This window comes from Plectropomus leopardus, chromosome 5, assembly GCF_008729295.1.
Source record: "Plectropomus leopardus isolate mb chromosome 5, YSFRI_Pleo_2.0, whole genome shotgun sequence".
NCBI classification, from domain to species: Eukaryota; Metazoa; Chordata; class Actinopteri; order Perciformes; family Serranidae; genus Plectropomus; species Plectropomus leopardus.
The window spans coordinates 19,773,087-19,786,616 of NC_056467.1; the positions used below are offsets into that span (position 1 = coordinate 19,773,087).

At 39.4% G+C, this 13,530-nt stretch overlaps 1 protein-coding gene across 2 annotated transcripts in view; it reads right to left on the minus strand.

Moving 5' to 3' along the window:
* Positions 1 to 1,391: 1,391 nt before the first annotated feature.
* Positions 1,392 to 13,530, minus strand: part of LOC121943798 (protein jagged-1b) — a 63,283-nt gene continuing 51,144 nt past the window's right edge. The window contains exons 9-14 of one of the 2 annotated variants that reach the window (XM_042487412.1): positions 10,052 to 10,162; positions 5,146 to 5,259; positions 4,690 to 4,736; positions 4,232 to 4,408; positions 3,284 to 3,434; positions 1,392 to 2,691 (exon numbers count right to left, since the gene is read on the minus strand). In XM_042487412.1, the coding sequence (XP_042343346.1) occupies positions 2,252 to 2,691; positions 3,284 to 3,434; positions 4,232 to 4,408; positions 4,690 to 4,736; positions 5,146 to 5,259; positions 10,052 to 10,162 (1,040 nt within the window). In that variant the 3' untranslated portion in view covers positions 1,392 to 2,251. Of the gene's footprint in view, positions 2,692 to 3,283; positions 3,435 to 4,231; positions 4,409 to 4,689; positions 4,737 to 5,145; positions 5,260 to 10,051; positions 10,166 to 13,530 lie in introns of both variants that reach the window. The other variant, XM_042487411.1, reaches the window with a different exon arrangement.

The window sequence follows — 13,530 nt, forward strand, 5'->3', positions numbered from 1 at the left end:
GTCAGGTGGTTTTCCATTTTTTTCCTGGCACTGTCAGCACTATTGTTTATGAATGTGTGTCAGTGAGAGAGAGAGAGACCGTGTGCATACAGTGACCCACTGACCCAATCATAGAGTCTGTGAGCTGTGGCTCCAATATGAAATATCCTCCCTTGGGTCTCTGAACAAGACAGCTTGTCATAGCATCCGAAAAGTGTACACGTACAAACACAAAGGGTAAGAAGCACTTTATACTCTCTTGCAATAACCACAGAAACTTTAAGTTTAAGTTTCGTGATGCTGATTTCTGTATTGCTAAGTTTTCTGTACCTTTTTTTTTTTTTTTAAATTTTATGAATTAAAGAAACAGGTTCAGTGCAGGATTTAGGAGGATCATCTTGAATTAGGAATCGATTATATCTACATATCTAGTGGGTCCTTTTTTACAGAGGTTACAGTGTTGCACCACCATATTACTACAGTAGGCCAAAAAAGGACGAACCAAACATGGGCTCTTTGCATGGAGAGGAGGAGATCTCTGCAGAAAATTCAGCTCCCAATAAAAACCTCCTGAACATTGAACACTGAAGAAATCATAACTGGGAGTTCACGCTTGGCAAGTGTAGAAGTTTCAGCTGGTTGAAATCCATAATTCTCATTACTAGATCCTAGAAGTTCTCCACACTGCTCCACTAATAAAAAGAGAGAAAGAAAAGAAAAATTCACACTGTATCTGTTTGTTCCAACACTTCACTAAAGCTGGAAGACGCTTGCAGGGAGAAAGTTACTAAAAATCCCAAACTTTAGAACTACATCGTTTGGAAATGGAAAAATTCTCATTCATTCTGCATCATTTAAACATTTTCATAAAATTCAGCCTGATATATTTGGCATGTACTGTATTTAGGAACTGTGGAAGCCATGGTGGGATTATGAGACAGTGGGCCCCTCAGCACAGTCATTAAGCATCTTTTTGTGGTTTTGTGTCTCATTGCAATTCCCTTGCATCTCTTGTGGATTTTTTTTTGGCCTTTTTTTGGTCATTTTGAGTCTCTCCTAAGTTCGTATGTGTTAATTTGAGTGAAATTTAACACATGAAGGCCGGGAAGCCCTTGTGCTCTGTGGGCCCATACAGCATAAAGACAGACCCACCTGTGGGCACAACTGAACCTGCATACCAAGAAAGACACTAATTGACACTGTAACTCACATGAAGTACAAACTAATCAGCATACAGCATATGAAAACTTCAGCAGAAACTCCTTGTTGCCCACTCATAAAATAAATTTGGATTCAGCACATATGAAAAAGGCAAGAAGCACTAAACTCTCTCGTGCAAAGACTGTAGTTACTCATCTCTGTACGGCAGTGCTGGTGATTAATGATTATAGACAATAAAAAATAAAACAGAGTTGGTAAATGCACTTTTATTACAATCCATGTGTGCTGGTTGCTCCAAATGGAAAGCAAAATGAGACAAACAGAGCAAAGTAATACAGTGATACTTTCAGACCAAACCACAGTACAAAAAGGGCATCAATATGTACAATATATTAATATACAAAAAAGCCTTTTTTTACACGCAGGTATGAAAAAAATCATACATCTTTGACAAACTGTAGTATTACAGAGACATTACAGGCAACAGTGTATAGCTTTAAAACAGTTTTCAAAATGGTATGCACTCTTTTTGACATGCATGTCAAATTTTCTGAAACTGTCCTTTTTTTCCCCACACATACACTCATAATATACATTCACTCTCACACACACTTACACACAGACACAGAAACACACACTGAGTGTTAAATAAGCATCCATTCATTGATCTCTTTGTTGGTCAGAATTCAGTCTGAAACAGAAATGGAGGTCTGAGCACCAATCAGGTGGCATCATGGACCAGGAAACAGGTGGAGAGGCTCCTATAGAGGACAAGCCTCTTTTAACTCTTGACGGTATCTCAGGCACTCCAAGGCAAGTCTTTAAGTCTCCAGATTTAATCGAGAGTCGGATTCAAACATCATGCAGCTGCTGCTTTTAATAGTTAATAAGATCAAAGACAACAACACAGTAAGACTTTTGACCCTTCTACTTAGCAGCCTTCGCTCCTCAGGTGCTGTCTGAGCGCATAAAGGTCATAGGGTTATTCCATTTTCACAACTTCAACAGTGTCAGTGCAAGACACTGGAAACAGGTCCCTGTGAGGGAGAGAGTGCGAAGAATGCAAAATAAAAATTGCAAAAAACTCCTCAGAGGCTCAAATGTTTAAGGGTCAAGCCTCCAGCTCCTGATTGTCTGTGTAGTGGAAGCGGTTCAACTTCTCCCTCTCCCGGTTTGAAATGTCCAGTTTGGGCGCATGGGCTGGCTTCAGCGCCGGAGATGGGTGTGAAGGTGCAGGGGAGGGTGGTAGGGTCAGTTCAATCTCCTCATAGCAACGTGAGACCGGGGCAGGAGGCGCTGGAGGGTGTGCAAGCGGGGAGGCGGGGGGCAGAAGGGGCACGGGACGGTCCACGTTTCTGATGAGGTTGACAAACTCCCTCTGGTTGTTGATGCCTTCCTCCTGTGGAACGGCCTGCTGCTTTTTCCGCTTTCGATGGAGGTGGGAGAGGGTGAAGGCGCAGGCCGCACAGCCACAGACTGTCACTAACGCTAAGACGCTCACCAGGATGATGTAGAAGCTGACGCCCCCGTGTGTTGTGTCGGACATGGCACCTACAGACAGAGAGGTGAGACCAGAGTCATAGTGATTTCCTACTTTAAAAAAAGTACAATGAAATGTGATTAACTTTAAACTTTTTAAAAACATTTTTGTCCCCCACCCCCAACGGTCACACATACCACCTCTACAAAAGCAGTTTCAAAATAAATGAATACATAAACAAATAAGAGAATGAGTAAGTAACATAAAGCTGCTGTTGGGCGCAAACCTCCTATACCCAGAATTGCTATTTTTCAGGAATTAGAAAATACGCCATGTTTTTAAAAGAATCCAAAGATATAGGAGGTTTAGTTACAAGCTATTTAAATACATTTCATTGATTGAGAAATGGTAAAAACCCACTGATAAACACAGAGGGGGACCTACAGAATTATTTTTTGGAAAAAAAAGAAAATAGTGGAATGTGGAGACACAAGTTTGCACCCAGCTACAAGTAAAATATTCAAAAATGATACAACAAAATATGTATACATACACACACAGATCTAAAAAACAAAAACTAAAAAATACAAATTGTTATATCAAATAGTTATGTAAACTGTATATTTTCTTCTTTTAACACACACAGAGACACACACTTCTTACCTGGACAGTGTGATCCAATGCAGGGATTTTTAAGGCTCATGCACTCGTTACCATAATAACCCTCAGGGCATGCACACATGTATCTGCCCTCTGTGCTGTGACAGGGCACCCCCTGCTGGCAGGGGTTGGGATTGCACAGATCCAACGCTATCTGAAATTATGGGGAAAGAAAACAAAACAGTTGCTGTTTTACAGACATTGCTACATCAATTTTGTCAAATCTGTGTTCATGAAAATGCTAACAAGCATCTTTTATCTACTCCCTTGATTGAAACATTATTTGTCGGTCCTTTTTTTCTGTTGTAATTTGTTAATGCAGTTTTTCTTCCCCCATTATTTGAACAGTGTGAGTGTTTAGTTTGCTGCATAGCTGTTTACATGCATAGTGAGGCTGGAGGACATTGTTATATTTATAGGCAACAAATCCTGGAAACCTTGTCTACGGAGACCACCATGTTGCACCACCATGATGCTACAGCAGCCAAGAATGGACACACCAAACATTGGCTGTAGATGGGGCCATCCATGTTTTTGTGTCGGCCATGTAATTCACAGCTCCTTTGCAAACCAAAGCATCGGAAAATGTTGATTTTTTTTAAACGTTTAACTCCTTTATTCAGTGTTTTTACCACTTTAAATTGCCTGGTGCATTTGTTTTGAAGAGGAAGAAAATTCTGAGGGTAATTCGGCTCCTGGTAAAAACCTCCTGAACTAGAAACACTGAAGGAGTTCTAACCGGAACACGTTTCAGCTAGTTGCAATCTGCAATCATCACCAATAGACACCACTACATTTTCCTAAATCTTACAAATTAGACCTTTAAAAAAATCTACATAGAAAACATACACTTGATTGAATCTAAGATGTTTTCCGTCACTGAACATATCCATGTAGTTTCATCATTGTATGCATTTTACTATGATGGTTTTATTTAAAAGATTGTCCAACCTCACAGAAGACTCCTGAAAATCCCGTGGGACAGTTGCAAGTGACAGTCTTTCCATCCTTCTCCACACACTGTCCTCCATGCAGACAGGGGGCGCTGGCACAAGGACTTGGACCATTTTGGCAATATTTTCCCGAGAAACTAGTTGGACACAAGCACCTGGACCCGGACACCTGGTCCTGTGTGGGACAGTATACAGTGTGCGATATTTATTTGTATGCACAACAGAGAGCAATGATTATATAAAGTGGGTGATAACGAGACTAGAGAGACAACATGGGTAAAACTTTGCTTTTCCAGATGTGTGACAATTTTAGGGAACAGATTAAAAACTGAGTGACAGAAAGACAGGTGACAATGTCACATCAGTGGATATGAGAGAGTGAGGGGAAGTCGGTCAGTGCAGAGACGACAGGCAAATTAGATGGAGAGAGAAAGTCAGCACGGTCAGGACTCTCACCTCACAACGACCGCCGTTCAAACATAAACCCTGACAGCTGCTGTTTCCTAGAAATCAGAGAAAGCAGATAATATATGAATCTGTCACACAGAGACAGGATGTGTTGTGTAAACTGTAAACAACAGAACAGTTTAAATGATGTTGCGTTATATGCAATCAGAATGTCAGACTGAACCTTTTACGGCGATAGATCAGCACACACAGTAAAAGGGAATAACAGTCAAAACTTCACACACTCTTTTTGATAAGTGTTAGATTTTTAGAGTATTTCAGCGATACTGTGTGACAGATGATTGATAGAGCTGAATTCAGAGTAAAATGATCTCTGGCCCACAGGGACTCTGAGCTGCAGGGGAGCCGCTGTTTAAACACAATCCACTGACGCTCTTCATTTTTCACTCCCTGCCACAGGACGATCACGTCTTCCTTCTTTTATTCTTTCCCTTTCATACTCACTGATGTCGCAGTTTGGCCCCGTCCATCCAGGAAGGCAGTCACACAGGAATCCACCGATCAGGTTGCGACAGGAACGGGCGTGGACGCATATATTCAGTTCACACTCGTTGGTGTCTAAAGGGAGAAAGACAATGTTTCTAAAAATGCAGATCTGGTGGCCGACATTTAGACTTTACATGTGTTTGATCTGAGAGAACTCAATCAGGGATGCACTGAGCTGCTGCTACACCTGTTCTTCTTTAATTCATATGCATGCGACAGTTTAACTGTAAATGTCTCCCTGAAACAGCACAAGATAGCAGAGTGCAATTCTTTTATTTAATTCTTTTCTGCAGATTATTGTTGCAAAGGCGCCCCCAAGAATTTATCATACAGGTGGCCAGATGGGGCCACCAGAAATCTTGGGGTGGCACATCAAAAGCAAAAGTCATAACTGAATTTCAGGAATTCACCGATACTGCTGTAGTATTTTGACTGGTTAAAAAGCATGTCAATAAGACTGAGTTAAAGAGTTACATACTGATATAGATCTATTTTGATTTCTTTTTTATAGTCAGTTTTACTGATTATCTCAGGTACATAGACTAACACCAGCACAGATTACATTTTGAGCTCCATCACAATCACTCCATCTCTGTTTTATGTATCTATTCATGTTAAGTAATTCATTGTTCTTTAAATATGAAATATGACTGTGTTTTTCCTTAAAAAAGACGATGAAAGAAGATGTATAGCTTTAATTTAAAGGAGTATATTCATTGTAAGAACTAAGGCTATCAGCTTTAACAAATTTATCATGATGCCATTGAGGTCTGTACATAACAAGTTGTGTTGTTTTTAGTTTTTTTTTAATTGTGTTAACGAGCAGACATTCCTGTCTGTAAGAGCCTGTCCCAGGCTGAGTTTTAAAGATAGACTGAGGATTAGGGTATCATGTCATGCTAGCTTCTGTAAGGGGGGTAAATAACACTCCACAAGTCTAAATTTTGGCGATGGAAAAACGGCAAGGCCATTTTACAGGGATCACTTGACCTTTGACCTCAACATATCTGAGTAAACATGGTTTCTATGAGCACCCATGAATCTCCCCTTTACAGACATGGGCACTTTATTCTAGTCTCATTTTTTTGCTGTCATTTGATTCCTAATCAAAACAGTAAAACAGAATTACTTTACTTTGTCAATATGGGTTTTAAAACTGTTTTGAAATGCAAATAATGTAATTAAAAATGTGGTAAAAAAATGTGAATTAATGCAATTAACTACTGAAATTACCTTTATGTTAGCTTAAAAGTTATTACAAGCAGTTTTTAGATAAAATTACATCACATACAAAATGCCAGTATTTACCCTATTTATCACTAAACAGAACTATTAGTCTAATTGTGTTGCGAAACTCACAAACAGCACTGAGCTAATTAAACTTCTCACAAAAATGAGATACAAAATCCCATAAAATGAATAAAATCTACTTCACTCCCAAAAATCTTTCGCCACCTGGCAAATTCACTTTTGAAGTGGATACTTGAATTAAACTGTGGAGTGGGGAATTGCTGGATACAACACTTGGACGCAAAGTGTTCGCACTTTATCAAATATTATGTTTACAAATGAACAGCACATCCAAAGTAATGCCTCGCAGCATCTTCTGCACACCCCCCCCCACTGATCATGTTTACTGTGTGTGAGCGTCTTCCCACCCTGTGTCGCACTGAGAGTGTAAAAAGCCAGGAACCCCCGAGGGCTTGGCTCTAATAGCAGGAGGAGAAGGATTAGAAAGAAACGCTGAATGAATAAAGAGGAAGTATCCAGTCAGTTATATAGGTAATCTAAACCTGTTCGAGTCAGTGAGAGGCCTATTAGGATTTAGCACCAGGGGAGTGCATATGTGTGTGCGTGTGTGTGTGTTATCTATGGGAAAGCCTGCGGATCCTGCCTGCTACAGGAGAAAATGTGGGGACAGACGTCTGCTAATAAAAGAGTGAAACTGATAGAAAGTATAATTGCCTTTCCCCATTTGAGGCACTACTGATGCTCTGCCTCTTGGCTCAGGCTATAAAGAGTTTTATCACTTGTGTTTGAGCTGTGTGTGTGTGTGTGTGTGTGTGTGTGTGTGTGTTGTACTGCAAGCTACTGACCTGTGATGTGGAACTATGGGGGGATTATCAAGTGTCAAAGTGACATATCACTGTAACACAGAGGAGTAGAAGAGGCTGTCAAACTGAAATATGTCTCACTTTTTACTTCATAACCCGCAAGCTAGGCTCCTGTATGTGTGTATGTAGTATGCCCTGTGTGTGCGTGATCCTATACTATATTCCCTCTGCTGTACTATCTAACACAACAAGCCACTGGGAGTAAACTTGTCAATATGAGCGATTCCGGCCCAAAGGGACGTGACAGTGCATTTAGAGAACACTGATTCACAGTCACGATGGGCTGATAGGAGAATTAACATGCTGCTGGCCTTTTCTGTTTCTTTAATTTGTGCTTTAAATGCATATTTCACTTCAAATGGAACACATAATCACATACTGCTCATTGAAACGCAGCTTTTGAAACCAGCTGCGAATTACATATTGATTTAGCTTGTTAGAAGATCAGTGTTAAAAATCCTATGAATAGATTCCTTTGAAGATGAAAAATATCAGATTTTCTTATTAACAGAACTCTGTATAAACAACTGTGGTGACATACTTTAATTATGAGAAATTATCGCCACAACAAAACCCCAGTATGCTGAAGCATTACACAGAAAAAAAAAAAAAAAGTTAAAATCCCTTTTGCACATACATTAGCATCTTTGCTCTGGTTATCTGTTGGCCTTAGATTAAAATTCAATATGTTATTGAGTACAGCACATAGCTGTGGCATTAAATTGTCTTAGTCCTTCATCTCTTCAAGCACTATTTGCCTCTATGTTTTGTTTTGTTTTTTGGTTCCTTGCTTTGCTCATCACTTTTACTTATGGCTGGGCAATATGGCTGACATTAATATCACAGTATCAATAATGATACAATAAGGACTGCCTATTTGCCTGGGTCACATATGCCATGTTGGACTAGTAAATCTATCAAAAATAATTAAACACTGTTTTTTTTCAGGAGTGACTGATGGAAGTAGCTCAGGAGTGAGCCATCTGCTTCCTTCTCATCTCTGTTTAGAAACGCAGTTTCGCACTTGCGACAAAATGGTGGCGTGTAAAGACAAACTTTATGAGCTGAAGCTCAAGCAAATATTTAATTACTCAGGAGGTTAGTTGGATGGTGTTTAAAGGATGAGGACCAAATTTCAACATGTAATTCGCAGCTCACTCCAAGTTTGAGAGCAATGCAGATAAAATGGGGTTGCATGTCAAGTTTATGATCAAACATGACAAATAACTAGTCTTTAACAACCTCTCATGAATAAAGCAATATGAACAGGGGCAACCAAATTTTTATTAGGCAAGTAGATCTCAGACTCACTTGACTGACCATGCAAGTGAAAAACCCCATTACAGCTGAACTCTGATATTGCATATCACAATATGGAAAACATATGCAAAATGACAAAATAACTGAGCTGATGTTCAAACCAGTATACCGTTTAGCATCAGGCTACATGAAACCTTTTTCATATGTGTAAAACATACACATACCTAGTTAGGATTGCCCATCGAAGTCTCTGCTGCTAAATGGACTCTGTCCTGAGATTGTTTTTCATTAGCTATTTCTGAGGTAAAGACCAAACTTTTTAATCTGCAGTTTGAAGCCGACATTGACCAGAAATTCCTTAAGTGCTCAGAAAAATTTGAATTTGGGCATCTACATTTCCTTTACTACAGCACTGCCATTGAGCAGAGCTTGTTTAACTAATCTGATAATTAACCGTCAATAGTTTTATTTGTTGTCTTCAGTTCGGGGAATTTGCAGAATGACAGTACTATTATTACCATCGCTTTGCTTAAAGAAGTATTAGCAGAGGAGAAAGCAGAGGAAAAGCGTAAAACTGCACCGCACCTGAACAATAAACGCTCCTACTGGTGGGTGATGTAATGCAAGCTTTGCCATTTTGACAAGAAGGGTCCTACCTACTTGGGCCTACTTATTAACTAACAATCTCAATTTACAGTTAAACAATACAATAAAATATGTTTCTAAAAACATTTAAGGTGAGAAATCAGAAATGCAGTTATAGAATCTTGGTTCATATTCGATCAGCACTGCTTAGTTTCACTGGTTGATCTCAGTATTTACAGCCACTGTTTTTACAATACAGGAAACAGTATGCTGCTCTTGTTTACAAACTCTCCTATCACAGTCAGACAGTGCACTAAAATATGTTTCTGAAGACTTTTTTTGAGAAATAGGAAACACAGTAATCAGAACTGGTTGGTTTTACAGTTTGATCTGTTTGACAGAGAGCGAGGGGCGGGCCTCTCTCTCTCTCCATCCGCTTCTGTATTCTGTTTTTGGGGCATTGGGCATACAAAACAGTACCACCTCTAGATCGAGCAACAGCCCTACAGCCAGCGAAAATTTGAGCTGGAAGATCTGCAGGGAGATCTGGGCATTGTTAAGATGGAGGACAGTTTAGCATAATTCATTTACACATACTACCCCCATTGTTATGATACAAAGCTGGTTAATAATCAGGAAAGTATCCCTTTAAATTCAATAGGCAATAATAACGAATTATTGCCTCGCCTTACTTTTAAATCAGATTTAGTCTTTTTTGCTTTTATTTATTCAATAAAGCATATTCTGATTTTGTTTAAATAGGCCTATATGATATATTTATGCATAAAATACACAGAAGAACAGGCAAAGCAGGCTCCAATACTCAGAGGCAGTGCCATAGTACATGTATATATAAAAAGATATATGTTAAATGTATTATGGCAGTTAAATTCTGACCCACTGACCCAGCTGGCATGTCCTGCCGGTCCATTCAGGTGGGCAGATGCACCGGTAACCTCCAGGAGTCTCCTGACACGTTGCTCCACGTCCGCAAGGGCTCCGATCGCACTGCCTCACTGCTGGAAGAGAAAATATTTGACATGAACTACTGGTCTGTGTAATGGGAAAGTGTATGAGAATATCAAAGAGACTTTTTGTGTGTGTGTGTGTGTGTGTGTGAGTCATTGGTTCGGTGCAATGCCACCATGTGGACATGTGTGATCTGAACATTGGTATGCGGATGCTTTGGCGGCAGCGTGTTTTCATTCCCTTTTCTGCTGCTCTGGTTTCTGTGCAAACAATGATAAATACAATCATCTGCTGCACGTACATGGCCGTCAACTTGTACCTTTCCCAGAGAGGAGCAAGGAACCAGGGAATTTAAATTAGAAGAATAAAAGGAGAGACGGGGGTAAAACAGACATAGAAAAATGGGGCTGCCACGCCTGGTTCCACTACTCTGAAAAGGAATTAAAAACAGATAAAGAAATAGAGGGAATATGAGGAAGAAGAGCACAAACAGAAGCTCTTATTTTAGGGGTTAGCCATGCATGACTTCCTATTACACGTGGCATATTTGTACAGTAACGGCATTCCTTTTCCCATGCATGACTCCGTGGTATACATCTTTCAGTCAAGTTGTCTCTCTCATAACCTTTTTTCATTTACCTAACCCTGCAGAAAAGCCATTTTCCATCGACCTGACCCTCGACTCCAACCCTGAGCAATAAAAACCCGGCCAAGCTAGCGGCAAAACTACATGGAGAATTCATAACAAACAAAGAAGCCTTTAATTAATATTGGTTATATATATAAATCTAAGTCTGAAAGCAGAGCTGTGTTGTGGTTATGGTCGTCATTCCCTGCGAGCCTGACAATCCTCTCACTGTGTATTCCCTCGAGAGATCCCCAAAACACATACAGAGACAGCGAGTGACCGCCTCTCTCACTGTTTATCACGACAACAACAAATAACAAGAGCAAAAATAAACTCTTCCTCTCTTGGTCCCTCTCCTCTTATTGTAATGAAATTGTTTACATGCCAGCGAGCAAACTGCAGCTGTTTATCCTGATCGAGGTGAAAGCAGAAGATGTGGAACGCTGCTTGTTTACACACGCAGCTCTGACAGACCGTAACCTGTGTGATCCAATCTCACCTGTAGCCACATACACACACACACACACACACACACACATAGCTAAAACCCGCTGTTTATATGAGTCTCTCACACACACACAAACAAACCATGTGATCAAGCCCAGGACGGACTGTTATGACAGCTTAGTTGTTACGCTGTGGACAAAAACACGTCTGACCTTTATCCACACCTGAAAACATGGAAGTGGGAGATCTCACAAGGTGTGTTGGTTGATATAAAATGTAATTTAGTTATGTCAAATGGTGAGACATTAAAAATATTTCTCTAACTGCATGTGATTACAAATGTGTCTGTTGCAGCTGACTTATTTAGACTTTTGGAGGCGATTCAGTGTCACCTCAAAGGGTCACTCAGAGGAGCTTTATAATGTCATCTGTGGCTGTGGAGGCACTGCCTAACGTTTGTGGAAATAACCCTGGTAACGTTATCAAAGATGGCTTGAAATATGAGACTGGAACCAAGGAAAATGTACGATCCAACATTTTTGAGCTTTACTCATACTTGGGATTCAGGATATGTCAGCCTTTGCAGCTCAGTTTTTATCATACTTTAGTCAGTCTTGAATTGAATTACTTTGAATACATAAATGCACCACTGTGTTTATTGTTTTTCTTTGCAACACTCCTCATTGCTGTCACTATATAGTTAAGTCTTTTTCATGCACATACAGTCTTTTAAAACTCTTTTTGGATTACACGGCCAAGGGATCTGGTTTCTTTAGCAGAAATCTAGTTGTGTTAAAAGGGACTTAATGCTTTTGCTGATTTTCTGACATATATACTGTGTTACAGCACCGGATGTTCTGCTTCACATTTTGCTTTGCACTAATGCACTGCTGTACCTCTTTAAAATGATGTAGTTTCCTTTTGTTCATGCATTTTATACAGTCTGTTTTTATGTTTATTTTTTATTAATATTATCTCAATTAACTTTATTTTCCATCTTATTGAATTTTGTGCATTCTATTTTTAGCCTTATTTTTGTCTTATTTTTACTAGTATTATCAAGTGGGTGTTATCCATGTGAAGATGCATTCTATGTGTTCTATTCTGATCTTATGTTATTTTTACATGCAGGTTATATTATGTCTTTATGTCTTCTATGTCTATTCACGTGAAACACTTGGTACAGCACTTAGGGCTGCATTTCTTGTATGAAAGTTGCTCTACAAATAAAGGTTATTATGATTATTATTAGTAATAAATGGACCAAAGTTTCAAATAATGAGGTAAATGTTTTTTTTAAAAAAAATCTCAGGCTTCAAATCATTCTGAATACTTTGTTTTCAATATTTTTTTCTACTTTTGAGACAAGCTGACATCAGCTCAAGTTGGATTTCTACGTTCATCTGCTCCAGTCACGTTACTGCAAGTGTCTACATTATGTAGCCTACACTTCTACATTAAGCTACATGCTAATGCCAGGGAAACATAACCTATGTTGCCAATGTTGTTAACTTCTCCCCAAATTCAGATCACATTCCCACTGGAACATGTCCTGATGTGAGGATTTTGGTTTAGAAGTTCTTATCTGTGATCACAGTAGACAGTAGGTACACAGTTATGTTTGTCATGTGGTATGATATCAGTTAAACTGATCACATGTTATGTCATTGTTGTGGCTTTGTATTTAATTAGCAGCTGATGTTACTGGTATTTGATCATTTACAGCAGAGTTTTTGTAAGGACAAAGTTAGACAGTCTAACATATTTTTTAGGAGAAACATCACACTATTATCACTTTAACTGATGAGGACAAACGCCAACAGTAATGTCATTCTTGTTCTAAGTGTGTATTGTTTTAATACTTATTAGTGGTCTCAGTTTACTCACAGAGCAAACAAAATCTGATAACATTTGGCAGACGATCTGGTTTCAAAACAACTTTTTGTGTTTTCCCAACGCATCACATGCACATGCATCACGAGGGAACCGGATGTCGCTGCACAAATTCTCTCATGTGTGATTAAACTCTGTATTGACAGTATTCACTTGTCTGCATGTGCGTGGCGGTATATAGGGAAGAGGACAGTATGCAATCCACATTTTGCAACTTTTGTACATCTGTTCCTTTCTTGTGGCCAGTAACACAAGTGCACAGTTGTCATTACCTGTGTGAGTTTCAGATGTAAGCTTTCTCCACAGTTTTTTATTACAGATGGAGCAATTTAGGGTTCAGTGTTTCCACCATTTTACTCAACACTTTTACATGTGCACAGGAGAATTCACTGCTATAGCCACACCTGATCAGGTGCTTGTAAAGCATTCTGTTGGCCTTTGGAGACT